At 55.9% G+C, this 20,622-nt stretch overlaps 2 protein-coding genes across 3 annotated transcripts in view; one reads left to right on the forward strand and one right to left on the reverse strand.

The window, feature by feature from the left end:
- Positions 1–12,667, forward strand: part of LOC311515725 (uncharacterized protein) — a 47,730-nt gene extending 35,063 nt beyond the window's left edge. For both annotated transcript variants that reach the window (XM_084618983.1, XM_084618984.1), the window contains exons 3-9: positions 2,575–2,868; positions 5,483–5,571; positions 7,391–7,474; positions 9,646–9,792; positions 10,601–10,732; positions 11,870–11,992; positions 12,491–12,667. In XM_084618983.1, the coding sequence (XP_084475109.1) occupies positions 2,575–2,868; positions 5,483–5,571; positions 7,391–7,474; positions 9,646–9,792; positions 10,601–10,732; positions 11,870–11,992; positions 12,491–12,505 (884 nt within the window). In that variant the 3' untranslated portion in view covers positions 12,506–12,667. The remainder of the gene's footprint in view (positions 1–2,574; positions 2,869–5,482; positions 5,572–7,390; positions 7,475–9,645; positions 9,793–10,600; positions 10,733–11,869; positions 11,993–12,490) is intronic.
- The window catches only part of CCM2 (CCM2 scaffold protein), a 125,769-nt gene that overhangs the window by 14,780 nt on the left and 90,367 nt on the right, over positions 1–20,622 (reverse strand). The window lies entirely within an intron of this gene.

Raw genomic sequence — 20,622 nt, forward strand, 5'->3', positions numbered from 1 at the left:
ATGCAGTGGTGGGAATGGTTAGCACACTACTACCTCAAATGTCTCACACACAGACGGCTCAGCAGATAGCATCCTTCCCTCCAAGTTGGTACTGAATCAGCATCCATCCAAAGCACAGGGGAAGGGGCTTGTCCTGCTGTTGGTTGCCCCTAACTGATGCTCCTCAAGACCTCAATGTCCTGACTTCTTTAGGCCACGAAGGATCTCATGACACTCCTTGCAAGAGTAGGTGATGGGTTAGCCAAGCTCCAATTGAATTAATCTGCAGCTTCAGCTGGGAGAATGTCCTTGACACACTCTCATGCTGGTGCTAGTAGACACCTCATTCCACCCCAGAGAGAACTGCATTTCTGGCTATGGTGAGGGAACAGTCTCAAGTATGCGTTGCAAAGGTCACTGGCTCTTGGACTGGGAGGAAGCTTCTCTCAAACAGAAACAGCTGCATTCCTCATCCAGGGAGTCCCAGACCCTGAGGCTCTTATCTCCTGCCCCGACCATGTCCCCTCTGCCATGTCGGTGATCTCTGCAAATCTCTGAACTCTGTTAAAGTGCTGGGTGATGCCGGCATCTCCCAAAGGTGGCAGCCCTTTCAGCTTAGCCTCTTGGCAGGCAGCCCTGCTCTGCTAAAAATTAACTAGACCACTGCATGGTGGAACAGCTGGAATTATTAGCCAGTTAATCACTGCTCTTGAAGCCTTCCCAAGGGGGCAGATCTGGCTGTCCTCCCAGCTGGATGACCATGCCGTGCGCTGCAGGAAAAGTTACGCTTAGTCTCTGGACAAAGGGCCAGATCTCCAGCTGCTGTTAACTGTCCCGTCTGATCTCCATGGAGCTCTGCCACCTTGTCTACTCTTCAAACTGTCCGTGCAAGTCCCAGCTTGAGGGGCCATACCCTCGCTAGCCTGAGCAGTGCTAGTGGGCTTAACAAGTGTAGCTACGGCAGTGCGAGTCTTACCCACACTCTAGGGCAGTGGTTCTCAACTGTGGGTCTGGGGCCCCTTGGGGAGCTGCGAGCAGATTTCAGGAGGCACATCAAGCAGGGCCAGCATTAGACTCACTGCAGCCCAGGGCAGAAAGCCAAAGCCTCGCTGCATGGGGCTGAAGTCAGGGGTCCTCAGCCCCGCCACCTGGGGCTGAAGCCAAAGCCTGAGCAATGTAGCTTTACAGGGGGCCCTGTGGCATGGGGGCCCAGGCAATTGTCCTGCTTGCTACCCCCTAACACTGGCCCTGGCTTTTATATGCAGAAAACCACTTGTTACAGCACACACGGGCCGTGCAGTTTTTTATAGCATGTTAGCAGTGGGGGGGGCCTCAAGGAGCAGTTGAGAACCCCTGCTCTAGGACACCTCACCTTTACCTTTCCATGGGCTCAAGGTGGAACCCGGTTAATTTAGGCCCGCCCCCCTGACATAGTTCCTAGGGCTGGGAGTTTACAGGGCTTCTTATCAGTGAAGTGGCCTTACACAGTAATCTCCTTTACCTCTATTAACAGCTACCAAACAGAGTGCCCATGCTAAGCGCACAACGCTTCCCACTCCCAATAAAGCAGATGCGTTTTGGTGGCCAGTCAGGATTGAGGCGGGAGGGAGCTCCTCCAGCTTCTTGCACAATATGGTTGGCAAGGTGTTGAGGTCTGGCAGCTCTGACCTTGGGTTGTGTCCTGGAGTTAGGTTCCAAAAAACTTCCTTTTGGACCCCAGTAGTTATAGTTAACTTGAGTCCTGCTTAGCTCTACCTTAACCAAAGTCCAACCAAACAGTATCTTTCACTAATCGCAGCCCATTACAAAGCAATTCTTTACCCAATCAGACCCCACCACCTTAGCTGACTTAAATCTTGCAAAATTAGTTATGCCATAGACCGAAACAATCCAAGAACCAGACAAACAATAGAGAAGTGGGGCCCAAAAAAGCAAAACAATGGAAGTAAATTTCCCACACACAGCTGTTAAGTGATTCCTTGCTTGACAGAATACTGTCAAACAAAGATCTTAAAATGTTTAAAGAAACTTTTCTTTAATTTGGTGACGCTGGGGTCTATTAGGACAGGATCTCCTTAACAGCCCAATATTTCATTGTTTTGATGCAATTTAGATGGAATGTGAGGATGTGACTCTCTGCTTCTTAGCCCAGGGCTGCTGCTGTCCTAATGTGGCTGCCGCTGCCTTACTAAAAGGCTTTGGACCTTACATGAGGGGTTAGTCAGCCCAAGTACATACCTAGTGTCTTGGATGGATCATCCTTGAGCTGGCTAGCCCCCATGGCTACATACTAGCTCAATGAGAGCACCATGGGTAGATCTCCTTGAGCAGGAATTCACACCACCTGCTTGAAGAGTGGACCCATCCCGAGGGCTCTGGCCTGGATTCTCTTTGTAATGAGCTGGAAGGCTGGGTGGAGCAGGAGACTGGGAATAAGACCCCTGGGTTCCGGTCCCAGTGCTGCCACTGATGGGAGAAACATGTCCCTGTGCAGCTGGCCCAGCAGTGGGTTCCACTGGGCCCTGCTCTGGAAACACTAATCTATGTTGGGGGTGGCAAGAACCCAGCCTAATGAAATTCCTCCTTCCACTGCAGCTCTGGAGAGCTCCACATCCCCAGTCCCATGCAGAGACCCCTTCCCCAGCGGCCAAGATTCCCGAGGGAGACCCCAGCTCCCGGGGAACAAAGATGCCAGAGGGAGGGGTTCCGCATCCGCAGAAGAGAGGCGAGCCCACCGCAGCTCCATCCAGTCGGAGTCAAGCTCTTCCAGTGAGAGTGAGCTGCCCTACCACTGCCCAGAGATTGAGAGCCTGCGGGAGGCAGCTGGCATGACACTGCTGGAGGACAAGCTGCCGGTGGGGCAGAGAAGCTGTGAAGTTAACCATAAAGGTACACATGCTGTGGGTGGGAGGAAGGGGAAAGGCCTCCTCCCCAACTCTACTGAGCTCCAGGCAAGCCTGGCCTGGCCTTCCCTCCGCTAGTTTGCCTGAGCCTGACAGCTCTTCTGCTGCAGGCCCGCTTCAGAGAGGCGGGTGTCTCAGCAGAACCTCTGGGGAAAGCACCCTACAAATCCTGGGGCAGAGCCTATGCTGGTCTCAGTGGAGCTCTCCTACCCTACTCCAGCCCCTGGCACTCGGGACTACTGTGTACCTGAGCCAGCCTCCAGGACTAACTGCCAGGCTACGGCCCAGGGATCGGGGCGGGGGAGGAAGGGGGCAGTGGACTATTGCTGGGAATGGCGCTTGCCCTAGGAGCTGGCTTGTGGGTGCCCACAAAGCAGGAAGGCTGATACAATCCTTGTCACCAGGCCAAGTGGCAGAGCTGCAGTGGGTTCCTGTAATAGCTGCTGGACAGCGTCTGACAGAGCTCTAGTGGGTCTGCCTGCCCAGCGCGGCCTCCTGCGTTGCACAGCTCAGTGTGCGCCGTGGGGCGGGGGAGGCAGTCTCCAGCTGGAGCTGTTGCAGAGCGAACCCTTTTGAGTGCAGCTAACAAAGGAGAGCAGCTTGGCTGGCTGCGCTGCCCTACGGACCAGCTGCACGGCAGGGCTTTCAGAGCTTTCTGTTTCCCCTCTTACGCAAACAGGCCCGTCCCATTTCCAGTGGGAACCAAAACACAACCGGGGGAGGGAACCATTGCTGGATTCAGAGCTCCTCGCCAGGCGATTCCTGGCACTGCCTCCAAGGCCCAGTGAAAACCCAGGTCTGCCTTAGCCTTGCATTGCTAGCCCTCCCTAGTCCCAAACCACGGGCTTGCTGTGTCTGGTCACCAAGGGCTCCCTGGGCCTGGTGCCTGTGCCGAGGATCCAATCTCTCTGCTCGGACCGTGGTGCTGTTAACCACTAAATACCTGGCGGTGGGTGGGGTTCTAGGCTGGCGGGCTCAATTTAGGATGGTGCAATATAAAGCAAACAAGGGTGGATGGGACTGCCTGTGTCCCTACCTAGCATGGGGCATGTGCCCATCCCACTCCATGCTGGGGGGTGGAAGCCTGCAGCCCCACGAAGGACATGACCAGGGCAGTAAGTGCCTGTAACCAAAAGCTGGGGCAGAGGCCCAGTGTGGGTGGGAGGCTGCAACTCTGAGCAGTGGCTCCCATCCCGTCCCCCTCAGTGAAGAGGCTGGCAGCTGTGGCATGAGCCCTCTGGGACAGGCAAGAATTGAGATGGTGCCTTGGGTGTCAAATGTGGTGAGCCCAAGTGTGGCAGGAGACCCTTGGGCCCTCCCTGGCCAGGACGGAGCCTCTAGAATCCTCCCAGGTTCTAGGCTTAGGTCTTGCCCAGAGCAGCTCTCAGCACTTGGGCACATCCAGGAATCCATCTGTCCCCCAACGTTGTCAGTGACTCGTGGGGGCAGGGTGCTCTTACCTCTGGGTTGGTAAACCAAGGCCTTGAAGTGCTATTCTGCTGGCTGGGCCCCAGCTTAGCAACATGGCCATGGTATGTCTGGCCCAACGGCTTAGGGGCCCTAGTGCCAGGCGTTACAGGTACCCTAGTGGAGATGCAGACCACAGTGACCGAAGGGTTTGCCATTGGGGTAGGAACCATCTTCCCAGAGTGATGGTAGCTGGGTCAAGAGGGACATTCCTTCCTCCGCCCACCCAGGTCCCGACCTGGGGTTAGGTTGGCACGACACTCGGAAGTGGGATTTTCCACACTAGGAATGCCAGATCTTGCATTGTAAGGGAAGGCTGGGTCTTACTCCTGACCCCAAGGGACTGGGTCTAAACAGATGAGACAAAGGATGGGAGGGGAAGAGAGCAGCCCAAGGTCGCTGGTGGAGCCAGGAAGTCACATGGCCTCCCTCAATGAGGCTTACAACTGAGGTGCAAAGCACTCTGGGTAGCAAAGATCCCAGGGGCAGGGTTATTTCTCAGTCATCTTGGCCAAACTCCAACCTGAGGTGTCCCAGGACTTGAGGGAAGTGGAATGTCTCAGTTGAAGACAGGTGACAATGAGCTAATGTTGCTGGTAAATAACTTTCCCCTTCCACCCCAGAGGTTGCTGCACTTCACTTCTAAAGTAGTCAGGATCCATCAGAGATGGAAAGGGCTGTGTAAATGCAAGGCACAGCACAGCCCATGAACAGGGCACAGGTCTCCTGGCTCTGCCACTGACCCACTGAGTGACCTTGGGTGTGTCCCTTCCCCTCCACCACTTGTCTGGCTTGGCCATAAGCTCCAGGGCTACATATATCCAGCACCTAGGGATGAGTCCCTCCTGGAACAGAGCCAGGTGCGTCCCACCCACTGTCCTGCATTCCTGTCCCTCGGATGCCCATGCCCCTCCTGCCGAGAGATGGTTTCAGGGCTGCTATCGAAAGGGAAGCCATGTTGTGGCCTCAACCTGGGAAACAACTTGCATGTGCAAGTGGCCTTTCCACAGACATCAGGACTGTGCCTCAGTGCTGAGAGGGGAAGGGATTGAGTGTCCTCACCGCAGTTGATAGGCCAGGTTACAGTTGAGGCGCCCAAGTCCTGGCACTGATGGTCATCTCCTCTCTTCCAGGCTCTTGTAACGACTCGGAGAGCAACGACGAGTCTATTCCGGAGCTGGAGGAGCCGGATGTCTCAGAACCCCGGACAGCTCAGACTCAGGTACAGGGCTGCCCAGGGAGAAGCCAACATGGCCTGCAGGTCCCAGTGCACGGGCTGGGCACAGTAAATGCCTGAATAATCAGCTCCCTGGGGGGCCCTTTGCTTTCCCAGCCCCCTGCTGGGAAAGGGGAGGCCTGTGGTACAGGGCTGCAGACAGGCTGAGCTCTAGAAACAACAGGCCCCGGGAGATGGTGGTGAAGCCCAAGTACCTGGCATCCAAGAAAGACCACCCCCAGTCCATGGCAAGGGGTTGTGAACAGATCTCCACATCAGGCCCACCCCAGCTATAGAACTAAATGGGAGGGAGAGTTGTATGGCTCCCTCTGCCTGGGTAAATCTGGCAGGTGGGGGGTGTGTGTGTGCCAGGGCTTACCAATGGGTGTTTTCACCACCCATTGGTATCTGAGCACCCTTCTGGAGCAAAGAGACCTTGGAAGATGGCCTCTGTAGCCCTGGAACTCCTCCTACAGCTCCTGGAGTTGCCAGGTGTCCCTGGACTGGGAGCTGTCCCTAGCTGTGCCCTGTGGTGACCTGGCTGCAGTATGCCCATCTCCCAATCCTTGTCTCTGGCCTTTGGGGCAGGAGCAGTGTCTGACAGTGCTGCAGTGTCCCCACCCATGGCAATGCAGAAGGACAATGAGCCACAGCCAGCTTCCTCCCCTCTCCCTCCAATGCTGTCCTGTTCCAGGAGAGGAGTATGTCCAGTGGGCAGCGTCCTCCCTTGTGAATCACTCCTTGGGGGTCCGGCTTGGATCAGCTGGGCTGGGGAGATCCTGCTCTGCAGACTGTGCCCTGTCTCCATGGAGTGGGGCCAGGGGTGCAGGCAGAAACAGTGACGTGAGGCAGGATCTGCAAGTGGGGCAGGCTCAGCTGGAGCCCGGCAGGGTGGTCTCTCCATGAAGGAGACACAGGCTCACTCTGATTCAGCTAGAGAACGGGGCTGCAGCTTCTCTCCTAGCACTACATGCAGACCTAATGGCCATCCTGCAGCAGGAGCAGCATCTGCCCCTCCGTGTGTGACGCAGCTGAACGGTCTCTTCTCCCCCCCCACTTCCCCCGGGCAGATGCCACCTCAGGGTGGGGCTCCAGACTAGTCTGGGGTCAGGGCTGGCTGCCAGGAGGAAAGCACCTGAGGAATGCTCTCCTGGTGAAATTCACAGCTGGAGGCTCAGACTGAGGACCAGCCAAGCAACCAGGCTAAGGCACCAGGCACATGCTTAGTGCTTTAGAGTGATTTGCAGCGGCATCAGGCACTCTGCAAACCCGGCACCCAACTCCCAGCTAACAGCAATGGGGGCAGGGCAGGGATAAGCTGCTGTAGCTTTCTTCCCATGGTGGCTTTAGACCCACCTCTCAGCAAGAGCCTTCCCGGAATGCATGAGACACACTAGGGTTACTGCGCCCCTCTCTGGGGAGGGGTGTAAGAAGGCAAATGACATTTGAGGCCATTCCTACCCACCCTGAGGCGGGGGAGAACTTGGGATGTTGGCACAGGTGTCTGGTACATTCGTATGGCACTCAGATCCCATGGGGACTGCGACACACACCCAGACAATCCGGGTCTAGTCTGAGTCTCTGGCTGTGGGGTAAATGACTTAATCTGTGCCTGTTTCCCCTGCTGGACACACCATCCAGGGGGCAACCGTTCGGGCCTAACCAGCCTGGCGCTCTGCTGAAGGGGCCATATTCTGGCACCGCTCAGGCCTCAGTCAGGCTGTGGCTGGATGCACAGCTGTCCTGCCCCTGCGTGTGGCTCCAGTCTTCCCTCCAGACACCAGGATGTCGGGGAGCCACATTACAGGGCACTTGTGTCTTGCAGGCACAGCTAACGCACTCGCTGAGCACCGGGGAGGAAACCATCAGCAAAGCCAAGCAGAGCCGGAGTGAGAAGAAAGCCAGAAAGGTCAGTGTGGCATGAGGGGAACATGGGGGTGCCACCCCTTGCTCGAGGGAAGGGGCCAGGTGAGCCAGCCCCTTGCCCCCAGGACCACAGAGAGCTGGTCTGGCTCCCTGGGTGAGCTCCTGCTGCGGTGCTCAGAGCAGCCATCTGGTGCTGGAGTGGGAGAGGGAGGCCTCGGACTGCAGGCTCCTGGCAATGCCATGTCAGGTCTCTGGGCAGGACTCACCCGCTCTGCGCCAGGGCGGGGTCTCTAGCGGCAGGGGCTGGGAGTCGGTGGCTTTACCAGCCTGCTAACAGGGACAGGGCCCTGCTGGGGGCTGGAAGAGAAGGTGGGAAGGTCTGACCCAGGCCAGGCCTGCATCTAACAACTGTTTCCATCTGCCTGGGCAGTGACTCGGGCTTGGAGCAGCCAATGCTGCGTCCAGTGCAGCAGCTCGTGCAGGGGGCTGCTGAATGGGCCAAAGAATGATCAAAACACAAACTGACCCTGGCTTCGAGTGACGCCTTAACCCTCAAACCGCCCAGCGTGCAAGAGCCCCTCGGGGCACAGCTAGTCCCACTCCATCTGCAGGGCAACGCTGGAGGGACAGAAGGCGGCTCAGCGGGGACGCCAGCTGCCAAGGGGAAGGCTGAGGCTGGGTGGAGAGCGATTGGGGAGCACGCATGTGGGGAGCCTTTGAACACAAGGCCGGGCCCTGGAGCCGGATGGCGAGCAGGGACCTCTTGGAGTGGAAACACTGTCCCACCCCTTCAGCTGTGTGATGGCACAAGGGGCTGCAGAAACAGGGAGCCCCTTGTGGCTGAGATGAGACCCAGGCTGGCTGACTCACCACAGGTGTAAGGGGGGATTAGGGGCTGGATAAGCCTATCTGTGTTCGTCACTGGCTCTGGAGATTAGCCTTGATTAAAGCACCTCTGACCTGGGGCAGGTCTCCAGGCCGCTCACAGGCGTCTGCGGCATGGGGCTTTGCTGGGTCTGCCCAGGATTGTCTGAGTTGCCTCTGGCACCATTCCCCAGGGACAGGATAGCTCAGGATGCCCCTGGAGCTACCCACAGCTGGAGAGCGCACAGGGGTCAGGGTGGAGGCAGTGAGGGGTAGGCTGTGCTCCCAAGGAGCCTGTGGACTCCTAGAGCTCTGGCTTGTGATGCAAGGCCAGGCCTGTCATCTCTGCAGCCCCCTGCCCCGTCCATGCAGAGGCTGGGCTCACAGCCCAAGCCCAGGTCCCCTCTGGCAGTGCCTACTCGCATCAGATCCTGGGCCAATCCCAGGGAGGATCTGGGGGGTGGAGCATGTGCCTGGGGGTGGCTCCAGTGTAACACCTGGTACAACCGCTTGTGTGTCCTGTCCGCACAGAGCCCCATCAGAGAAGCTGCCCAATTAGCCCTGTCCTGCTGTCCCCAGACTCCTTGGGGCTGGGTGGGAGTCAGGGCTAACCTACCACTGGGCACAGAAAGGCCCTTGACAGTCTGGATGGTTGGTCTTGCTGGACAGGGAGCTTCCCAATGCCACATCACAGCAACTAGGGATAGGGAACGCTCACCAGGCTGCCCAGCCCTTCTCCTGGCCAGGGCAGGGTCACACCTACTTCTCCCCAGCCTCTGCTTCCAAACACTGGCTTGTAAAATCCCTGGTGGTGCAAGGAAGTGGCACCAGGTGTAATGCAAGTCTCAGAGGGTGGGTTCTCTGGAAGGGCAGAGCTTGCATGGGAAATGGAGAAACACCCTGTGACTGTTAGCAGTGGGTGTCTCCTGCCACCCATCAACAGCCCATTCCAGCACAACATCCCCTGCTCCTGGTCTGTGTGAGATTCGAGTCTGGCATCTCCAAGGAGCAGAACCAGGAATGGGCCAGCAGGCGCTGCCCATGGATGTCCCAGGCCTGTGCTGTTCCAGGCAACACAGCCCACACTCTGAGATGGAGGCCATCCAGCATCCCTGGAGACCCAGCTGATCAGAGACAAACTAATGGCCAGTCAGCCGTGGTGATTGTCCTGGCATCAGCACTTCCACTGCACCAGCCAAAGACCTCAGACAGGTCACCGCACAAAGGCCAAGGGCCAATCCCGTGCCTTTGTCCGTGAGGCTTTGTTCCAGGGTCCTCGTTCCATCTCTCCAGCTGCAGTGGCTGGTGCTGCCTGAGGCCGCTGTAACATGTCATCTGTCTTCCCTGTAGGCCATGTCCAAGCTGGGGCTGCGTCAGATTCACGGTGTCACCAGGATCACAATCCGGAAGTCCAAGAACATCCTGTTTGTGATCACCAAGCCGGATGTGTTCAAGAGCCCAGCTTCTGACATCTACATCGTGTTTGGAGAGGCCAAGGTGAGGCTCTGCAGAGCTGGGGGCACCCTGACCCCTCTACTGTGTGTGTCCTAGATGCCCTGCTGTATTTCACCTGCTCCCCGCACACCATGGCCCAGAGCTAGTCACTTACCTAGGCGGGCAAATCCTAGATTCCAGCTGGTGAGTGACCCCCATGAGCTGCCGCTCAGGTCCTGCGGCGAGGCCTGGAATCTGACTAGCTCTTGCTGGCCAGAGTCTAGTGCCTGGCGTAAATGGGAGCCCCACTAGCCTCTGCTCCGGGCTTGGCACTAGCCTGGCCATCAGTTGCTCACTCCCATGCCCCATCCCCGATGGGGCTGTTCTGCAGGGGGGACCGAGGCTGAACTCAGAGCTGTAAAGAAGGGAAACTGGGTCAGCAGGGTCGCTCACTAGAAGAGTGCATTGCTCAGTCTAGGCTTAGACCACCCATGGGGCAGGGACTCCCCCTCCTCTAGGAGACCAGTCTGGACACAGGAGTGTCTTCCTGCTGTGACCCCCTCTTCCCCCCCCCCATCCTGAACAACTCTTCTCTCCTTGCCTGATCTGCACCATGGGGTTCCTGCCCACCCTTGCTCCTGGGAGCACCATTCCCTGTGACATACCCTCCTCCGTGTCCTTGGAGCTGGAGGCAGGAGGGCCGTCTCATCTATTTCAGACAGGTTCCCCTGCTCTCTCCACCCAGCCCCTGGTGTGGCTGGCAAATCACAAGCCTGCTCCCTGGAGTCACAGCAGGGACTCCCCAGTGGGCAGCATCTCCACCGGCCTCCCACGCTAACCACTGCCCCCCGTCTCGGGTCTGTCCCGGCAGATCGAAGACCTGTCGCAGCAGGTGCACAAGGCGGCTGCGGAGAAGTTCAAGGTGCCGATGGAGCACTCTCCTTTGATCACAGAAACAGCCCCGGCCCTCACTATCAAGGAGGAGAGTGAGGAAGAGGAGGAGGTAAGGCCTGGAGGAAGGAAGCTGGGGGCAGTAGCAGTCTGGTTCCACACAACCTGGGCACGAGCTTCAGTGCTGCGAGTCAGGTTGGGGGTGGAGGGCAGAAGAGATTTCGCTGATACCTTGCCCCTCTCCAGGGCCTAAGGCCCTCCAGCGTAGCCCGTACAGCGGAGGGAAGGAGACTGCTGCAGCGCTGCTCACTGTCAGTCCGCTGTCGGGTCCTGGACTCCACCCCCATCCCTAGTGGCCTGTGGTGAGCTGCTGAGCTGGCCCTGTGCTGGGAGGCTGAGGTTAGGAGGAGATGTGAACCAGCCCCAAGGCAGAGAACTCTGTCCATCTCTTGGTTGTATTCGGGGTGCCTAGCCCCCTGAGCCCCTGGGTCTGAGCTCGGGTGGCTAGGCCAGGCCTGGAGACTCGTTCGGCCGGCCAGATGCTGTCTGTGCACTACAGTCTATCCTTCGCCCTGCCTGGGTGCTGAAAGCTACCCAAGTTTACTAGGTAGCCAGCTGGGGTGAGGACCACTTCTTTAGAGCAGCAGGGGGAGAAAATAGTCCAGTCTCTGCCTGGGGGGGGGAACAGACCTAACTGGTCAGCGCAGACAGATGCATTGTCAGGGGTCAATGGGAAGCAGGCAGGATGCCACACCAGCCACTAGAGAGCAGCACTGAGTGCCATAGTGGACCCCAGGGTATAAAGACCAGATTCTCTTCTCTTGAGAGAAGATCTCTCCCCTACTGAGCTACCGGAGAACTCGCATCCGTTAGCCCAAGTCTGCCTGCTGCCTCCAAGACAGCTGCGTAGCTGTGCCTCAGGACAGGACTGGAGGCAGAAAGGTGGCCGAGGAGTGGGCTCAGCTGGCTTGGTCCGGCTTGAGGATACAGACCTGGGCAATGGCCAACCCTTGTCCAGGGCAGATCTGTACAAGTGACCAGCAGGATGAAGTGGTAATAATCCTGCCTTCGGAGAAATTCCTCAGCTCCCCTTCCAAATGAATTCCAGTGCTGGGGGTGTGTGAGCAGGGTCTGGGGGTGGCCCTGGGCAAGGGGGCGGCCCTGGGCAAGGGGGCACTGCTATAAGAGAGACTCCCAGCAGTGCCCCCTCCCTGTCTGGAGCGTGACTATTTCCTCCTCACCTCCCCAGGTTGATGAGACCGGCCTGGAGGTGAGAGATATTGAGCTGGTGATGGCCCAGGCCAACGTGTCGCGTCCCAAAGCCGTGCGGGCTCTCAGACACAACAACAATGATATCGTCAACGCCATCATGGTAAGAGCCCAGGGCCCAGGCTGTGCCTGGCTGCCCGCCATGAGATCCTGCCCTGCTGGTGGGGACACGGTCGCAGACTAGTCTCCATCAGGGGAAGTGATGCCCTAACTTCAGCGGGGGAAACTGAGGCAGAGAGCAGCACATGCTCCAAGGAGGGAGTAGCTGGCCAAGCCAGGATTAGAACTTGACACCTCTTGGCTCTCAGTGCTGTGCTTGACCTACTAGACCTCCCCTGCCTAGAGAAGCTCTGCTCCTGAGCAGAAGGCTTGTAGGGGGAGGTACTTCCAAGGCAAGGCCAAGATCTGATGGATACAGCTGCACCAGGGGCCCTTTCACCTCCCAGCCAGGCTTTGTCCTGCGCAACAATGCTGAAAACAGGTGACTTAAAGCATAAAAGCACTAAGCAAGGGCCTTCCTGTAGCAATGCAAGGGAAAACCCCTTGCGCTCCCCTCCTTGTACTCTGCAGTCCCCATCCAACCCTCTGCTCTCTCCTACAGGAGCTGACCATGTAGCTGCTGGCCCGGATGTGCAAACAGACCCACCCCTCTGTATAGATGCACAGTTACTCCTATACAGTACAGCTGGTATTAAATACTCTCTAGAACTGCAAATATTCCTACTAGTCTGCATCTCTAATGCTGCTCAATAAAATGGCCTCATGTATTCACTTGAAACGCACACTGGTTTGGTCTCCTTCCTTCTCCTTCAATCTAGGTCACCCAGGAGCAGGCAGCTCCTGGTTCAGACAGGGTAGGGGCAGGGCTGCAGGGCCCCTGTGGCTGAAGCTCCAGTTCAGCTTGGTGGAAGCTGGAAAGGAGGGCAGGGCCTGTCTACACTGCAGCTGGGACCAGTCCTCCCAATCTGGCAAGAGGGGCAGGTGCTAGTTCTTCTCAAGCTAGAATAGCAGAGTGGATGCTGTGGCCTGGCCTAGCCCCCTGAGCTCAGACCCAGGGGCTTGGGGAGGCTTAGCACCCCTTCTGCCATGGCCACACGAGTTTGAGGCACTGGCATGTCTCTCCCTGGGCTGCAGGGTGGATATCCCTGGCTAGCTCTGCTGAGTGCTGAGAGAACTGGGCTGAGCTTCTAGAATCCTAGAATATCCGGGTTGGAAGGGACCTCGGGAGGTAATCTAGTCCAACCCCCTGCTCAAAGCAGGGCCAATCCCCAACTAAATCCTCCCAGCCAGGGCTTTGTCAAGCCGGGCCTTAAACCTCTAAGGAAGGAGATTCCACCACCTCCCTAGGGAACCCATTCCAGTGCTTCCCCACCCTCCTAGTGAAAGTGTTTCCTAATATCCAACCTAGACCTCTCCTCACTGCAACTTGAGACCATTACTCCTTGTTCTGTCTTCTGCTACCCCTGAGAAGAGCCAAGCTCCATCCTCATTGGGGAACCCCCCTTCAGGTAGTTAAGGCTGTTATCAAATCTCCCCCTCACTCTTCTCTTCTGCAGACTAAGTCCAGTTCCCTCAGCCTCTACTCAAAAGTCATGTGCCCCAGCCCCCTAATCATTTTTGTTGTCCTTCACTGGACTCTCTGATTTGTCCACATCCTTTCTGGAGTGTGGGGGCTAAAACTGGTTATCACATACTCCAGATGTGGCCTCACCAGTGCCTAATAGAGGGGAATAATCACTTTCCACGATCTGCTGGCAACGCTCCTACTAATGCAGCCCACTATGCTGTTAGCCTTCTTGGCAACAAGGGCACACTGCTGACTCATATCCAGCTTCTCGTCCACTGTAATCCCCAGGTCCTTTTCTGCAGAACTGCTGCTTAGCCAGTCGGGCCCCAGTCTGTAGCAGTGCATGGGATTCTTCCATCTTAAGTGCAGAACTCTGCACTTGTCCTTGTTGAACCCCATCAGATTTCTTTTGGCCCAATCCTCCAATTTGTCTAGGTCACGCTGGATCCTAGCCCTACCCTCCAGCATATCTACCTCCCCCACACACATCTTAGTGTCATCCACAAACTTGCTGAGGGTGCAGTCCATCCCATCATCCAGATCATAATGAAGATGTTGAACAAAACCGGTCCCAGGACCAACCCCTGGGGCACTCTGCTTGATGCCAGCTGCCAACTAGCCATCAAGCCGTTGATCACTACCTGTTGAGCCTGACAATCTAGCCAGCTTTCTATTCACCTTGTAGTCCATTCATCCAATCCATACTTCTTTTAACTTGGTGGCAAGAATACTGTGGGAGACTGTATGAAAAGCTTTGCTTAAGTCAAGATATATCATGTCCACTGCTTTCCCCATATCTAGAGCCAGTTATCTCAATCAGGTTGGTCAGGCATGACTTGCGCTTAGTGAATCGATTGACTATTTCTGAGCACCTTCCTCTCCTCCAAGTACTTCAAAATAGATTCCTTTAGGACCTGCTCCATGGCTTTTCCAGGGACTGAGGTGAGGCTGACAGGTCTGTAGCTTCCCAGATTTTTTTTTTTTTTTAAAAGATGGGCACTATATTTGCCTTTTTCCAATTGTCCAGGGCCTCCCCGATCACGAGTTTACAAAGATAATGGCCAATGGCTCTGCAATCACATCAGCCACCTTCCCTTCCCAGCTAAGGGAGAGGCTTCACCCCCTTGGCCTCAGCCAGTGCCCATGGGTGGGGTAGGGTTGCCAACTTTCTCATCACAAAACCAAATGCCCCTGCCCTGCCCCTTCTCCAAGGCCCTGCCCTCACTTGCTTTTAGCAAGCTGAGGCAGGGTGGGTGGGGTGCAGACTTTGGGGTGGGGCCAGGGATGAGGGGTTTGGGGTGCAGGAGGGGGCTCAGGGTTGGGGTGCAGGAAGAGATGAGGGCTCCAGTTGGGGATGAGGCTTTTGGGTGTGGGAGAGGACTCTGGGCTGGGGCAGGGAGTTGCAGGGGGGTTGGAGTGTGGGGTTGCAGCAGCACTTACTGCAGCTCCTGCAAAGCAGCCACAAGGTCCCTGCAGCCCCATGGCACATGGGGGGCCAGGGAGGCTCTAGGTGCTGCCCCTGCAGCTCCCATTGCTCAAAGTTCCTGGCCAATGTGAGCAGCGGAGCCGGCCCCTGGGGCAGGGGCAGGGCCAGGGCATGGAGCCTCCCTGGCTGCCTAGGGGGCTGCAGGGACCTGGCAGCAGCTTCTGGGAGCCTGCCTTAGCCCCAGGCCCCTACTACACCGCCAACCACACTTTTAATGGCCCAGTTGGCAGTGCCGACTGGACCCGCCAGGGTCCCTTTTAGGCTAGGTGTTCCAGATGCCTGGCAACCCTAGGGTGGGTAGAGTGCGTACAGGGGGGGCTTCAGCCACAGAGCACTTAAGACAACTCAGTGTCTGCAGATGACGGGGAGGGACTAACCCAGGGGCAGCGTGGGGAAATCACAATACCCTAACTCCACGGGGCTAATCTAGGGATATCACTGCCCTACAGAGAAGGGGGTCTCTTCATGATGCTGGGCCCTCATCCCCAGTTCAGTAGGGTTGCCAATCCTCCTGGTTTTGCAAAGAGTCTCCCAGAATGGGGCTTTATCTCCTGGAGGCTACAGAAGCCAATCCAGGCGCAGCAGGGCTGAGGCAGGCTCCCTGCCTTCATGCCACTTGGGGAAGTGGCCTGCGGCCCCTGGGGAGAAGGGCAGAGGGGTCTTCACATGCTGTCCCTGCCAGCAAGCACCACCCTTGCAGTTCCCATTGGCCAGGAACTGCCAGGGATGTGCTGGCCACTTCTGCAAGCAGTGCAGGGCCAGGGCAGGCAGGGAGCCTGCCTTAGCCCCTCTGCACCGCTGACTGGGAGCTGCCAGAGGTAAGCGCTGCCTGGCCAGAGCCTGCACCACTCACCCCCTGCCCCAGCCCTGAGCCCCCTCCCAGAGCTTGCACCCTACACCCTCTCCTGTACCCCCTGCCCCAAGGTCAGCCAAGAGCCGGGTGAAAGTGAGTGAGGGGAGGGGATGGCGTGAGGGGGACAGGGCCTTGGAGAAGGGGTGGGGGCAGGGCAAGGGTGTTTGGAGTTATGATATTAGACAGTTGGCAACCCCACAGGTCAGTAGCAAGGTGGAGCCAGCCCTCAGCAATGATGACAAGGCTGAGCACAGGGCCCCAGGCCAGGGTGGGATCCGGTTTAAAGGCCACAGCAACTAGGACAGCTTCCCCTCTCCACAGTCACAGGGACTTCTCCTCTCCCCCATGGCCCCTGCAGTGAGCTGGGTCCTCTACGCAGGGGCCTGCAGGCCTAGTAGCTGGATGCAGGCCCAGTAGAGCTGTACAGGGACGTCAATGAGCTGTAACCTGGTTGAAGCTCCCAGCTGCGGGGCCCTCACACCTAGAGTTGTGTCCTCCCCACCGCCTCCTTGCCAGAGTTCTAGTATAAATCTTCCTCCAGGGAAGGGGGTGCAAGTGAGAACTGAACAGACATGGGGGCACTAGCTGGGCTTGCTCTATCTCCACTGCCTGCTAGCTGGGGCTCATGGAACCCAGCAGCTGACTCCAGAATTCTTCCCCTCCCCTGGCTCAGGAGCTGCTCCATGGTGCAAGGAGGACTTCTTCCCAAAAAGAGAGCTGGCAGGCTCATCCCCTGCCTCAGGCAACAACTAGGGAGGAGGCAGCCCTGTGCAGTGTGGCAGATGCCACCCCCCACCTTCCCCTGCTGACACTGGGTCCCAAGAGCCCAGTACAGCTACAGGGGTACATGAAGGACACTAGCCCATGGTGCTTGTGCTTTGGGGCAGCCCAGAGCTGCCCTCTGCAGTTGAGGCTTGTTTCTAATTTCACCCCGCTCACACCCATGCTTAACTAGCTGAGTTCTTCTACCCCTCACCTGGCATTGCCCCCCTACCCCGTACCAGCCCCTAGGGGCCTGTACCTCCAGAGCACTGTAGGAAGTAGCTCTGCTGTAGCAGTTTTCTGCTCCCAGGGTCAGGATCATTATCCCCAGTTATAGGTGGGGAAACTGAGGCACAGGGGTGACTTACCCAAAGCTACCCTCCAGGCCAGTGGTAGAGCTGTGAGTGAACCCAGGTCTGAGTCCTAGTCTAGTGCTCTATCCCCCAGGCCACATTGCTTCATGTGCCAGTTCCCATCTCGAGCCCCAAGTAAGTAAACTGGCCATCTGCTCTCCCTGGATCAGGCTGGCTGTGGTTTTTTGAAGGCCTGAAAGTTTGTTTAGTTGCAAAAACAGCTTTTTCTGCAGCTCAGAGAGATGAAAGGCTTTTTGGGGTGGGTGGGTGCTGACTCCACACTCCTCAGAACTGCTGAGCCTGCCATTGCCAGTAGAGGCCACGCCAGGGGCAGGGGGAACATGCCTGCTCTAGGTTCTTCCCCCGCCACCGTCTTCTCCACCACATTACAGATAAGAGTTGGGCATTTTTTAAAAACAAAAATAATTTTCTAACCTGTTGAAACCAAAAGGGTTGGTTCTGAAGAATTTTGTGACAAAGTTTTGAGATGGTCAAAAATCCCCTTTCTATTTTTATACTTTCAAAATTAAATCTTGGGTTTTTTTTTCCTGACTTGAGAACTTTTTGCTTCAAAATTAAAGCTAATTATGGTAATTCCCCCCCGCCCCTTTTTAAAAGTAATAGTTAAAATCAAAACCATTTAAACTTTTTTTGGATTTCAGCTCATGAAAATGTTCCTTGCAGTTCATCCCAATTTGGGATGGGAAAATGTGTCCCACGCTTGAATTTTTGCAGGCTGGGAAAGCAGTCTCTAGCAGTGCAGGTGATCAGTGATCATCCTGAGAGGAACTCAGGGCAGCCCCCAGTTGCTGGTGTGGGGATCAGTGAGGAGGGTGGTTGCTGGATGCTACATGAGCCAGGGGCCATGAAAGAGGCCCTGTCACTAAGTCCAGTCCACACAAGCAGCAAGTTACTGGCTGGACTCTGGCCCTCTCCTTTAGATATTAGAATGATTTTCAAATGCATTTCACAGGGAACCAATGTCCCAGTCCATCCCCGCAGTAGGACCCAGGCCTGAAGGGGTTTGGACTCCACCTGCTTCTGTCATGCTCAAAGTGAAACATAGCAAGAGGCTGGGCCTTGCTGTTCAGCTGCACCTGTTGTAGGGCTAAGTCAGTCCCAAAGAAGAGAGCTAGGAACCTTGGAAATACGAGAGAGCCGGGCAGCACCTTTCACAGGCACTTGGGCGGGCTCTTGAGAAGCAAGTTGTGGCTCTGTGCACCTGACTGATCGCTAGCCAGTGTGACAATGGTGTGGCCCACAGGGGTAGGGGAAGGCAACTGTATTTATTGATAATCCACCCCCTCTGCCCGGCCAGCAAGAAGAGCTGATCCTCACCTCCATCTGTCCAGCGTTAGTGCTGCCTTACGCTGTGACTTCCAGAGCCACACACGAGACACAGGTGGGACTAGAACCCCCAACTGCCGCTGCCCAGGCCAGGGTCCTGTCTGCTGGACCCCCCTAACATAGTCTCCCTTACTGGGAAATATGGCACAGCCTCTCCTGGAAGTAGAAAAACAGGTTAATTTTGTTGCTACCCACAGGAGTTAACTATGTCCCACCCCTCCGGCTTGCCAAACATGCTAGCAAAGTTGCATACAAGTTAGGAAGAGAGATTAATAAGACTAGGACTTTTCAGGTTGGAAGAGAGACAAATAAAGGGGGCCATGATTGAAGTCTGAGGGGAAAGTACGTAAGGAAGTGTTATTTACCCCCTTCACAAAACAAGAACCAGGGGGCACCTGGTGACATTAGTCGGCAGCAGGTTTAACACACACGGAAGGCAGCGATGGGCACTTCTTCACAGAATGTAGAGTCAGCCTATGGGAACGCGGTGCCAGGGGACGTTATGAAGGCCAAAAGTATAACAGGGATCAAAAAAGAACTAGATAAGTTCATGGAGGACAGGAGTATCAATGACTATTAGCCCAGATGGTGAGGGATGCAGCTACATGCTTTGGGCATCCCTGGACTCTGACTGCCAGAAGCTGGGAGTGGACAACAGCGGAGGGATCACCTGATGATTACCTGTTCTGTTCATTCCCTCTGAAGCACCTGGCTTTGGCTACTGGCAGAAGACAGGACACTGGGCTAGATGGACCTTTGGTCTGATCCATTCTTATGCTGCTAGTGAGAAGAGCAGCAATTTAACCGGCCACATCCATGCTCCAGGCTTCTGCATTTAAGTTGCAAGACTTAGGATTCTCCATATTCAGCAGCAGACCCAGCTTCTTCCAGATCATACCCCTCTCCCCCCTCACCTGTGACTTCTCCCTTTAAAAGAAATCACCCCTCTCATGCCTGCCTGTTTGGCAGATGTGTGGTGGCCCCTAGTACTGCTTTTGGGTATAGGACACACATTAGCCTTAAAAGGTTAGTTCTAGCACGTGAACGGTGGTACCTAGAGGGGTTAAGTAGCCATGAGTGCACTGAAGAAAGGTTGGTGCTAGAATAGATCTAACTCAGTCTAGGCTGGAGAAACTTCTTTGACTATTAAAGATCTGGTTGAAGATTTGGGTCAGTTCATAGTGTATCCCCACTGCAGCCCTAGTGTTCAGGGGAAAGGACCAGAAAGGCAGAGCATCCTTACCCTTCCCTGTGCCCAGGCACTTCCTGACCAAGGGCACCCTGGTGACAGCCACCTTGAGCCCTAGGGTCCTGCAGTAAAGCAGTGAACATGACTCCCGGAGCGGGTACCCACTGCAGCAAGGCAAGGCCCCCACCCTGAGGAACTTGCAGTGCAAATGCTGAAGTCCAGAAGTCCAGTGGGCATTAGGATTGGGCCAGCCAGAGGGTGAGCAAGGCTAGGAGCTCACTGAGCATTTACACTAGCCTTGCTACTAGCTGCCAGAACAGACCTATCCTGGAATCAGTGTACAATATGGACCAGTCACTAGCTCCTTTGCTCAAAGCTTGCACTTGGCTCTGTACTCTTCCCAGAAGCTGCAACTCTGGGTCCTCAGCCTTGCACGATGCAGCTCAGGCTGAGAAATCGCCCATGTTTGAAGCAAGCCTCTTCTCTCCCCTTCCCGGAAAACAGCTGCCATGGTGAAGCTAGTGCCCTTTATCCATACACATGTCCCCGCAGTGATTGGACAGCGCCACAGGAAAGACAGGCTGAGGGATCTGGGGTTATTTAGTCTGCAGAAGAGTGGGGGGTGGGGGTGGGGATTTGATAGCAGCCTTCAATTACTTGAAAGGGGGGGGGTGTTCCAAAGAGGATGGAGCTCAGCTGTTCTCACTGGTGGCAGATGTCAGAACAAGGAGCAATGTTCTCAAGTTGCCATGGGGGAGGTCTAGGTTGGATATTAGGAAACACTTTCACAAAAGCCACTGAAAAGAGTAAATTTCACTGAGATCAGAAGTATGATCCTGGCACTAGAGGGCCTGGAAGGCTCAAGGCTGCTTTGACAATCCAGCCTAAGTGAATTAGGTTGCCAGCTTTCACTGACTATCACATAACTGCTCTAACATCAGAAGGAGCTGGGACTTAGGCTTCTTGGTGCTGGGCTTCTGACATTTCTATTGCTAGTAAAATAACAGAACACATGCATACTTTGGAAAGACAGAGGAATAAACAACAACCCCTAGCTCTTATCAGCAGAGCTCAAAGCACTTCAAGAATACCTCCTCCTTTATCCCCATTTCACAGATGGGGAAACCAAGGCACAGGTCAGGACAGTGACTTGCCCCAGGTCAGCAGCAGAGCTAG

Source organism: Lepidochelys olivacea, assembly GCF_965140295.1.
Source record: "Lepidochelys olivacea isolate rLepOli2 genome assembly, chromosome: 2".
NCBI lineage: Eukaryota > Metazoa > Chordata > Testudines > Cheloniidae > Lepidochelys > Lepidochelys olivacea.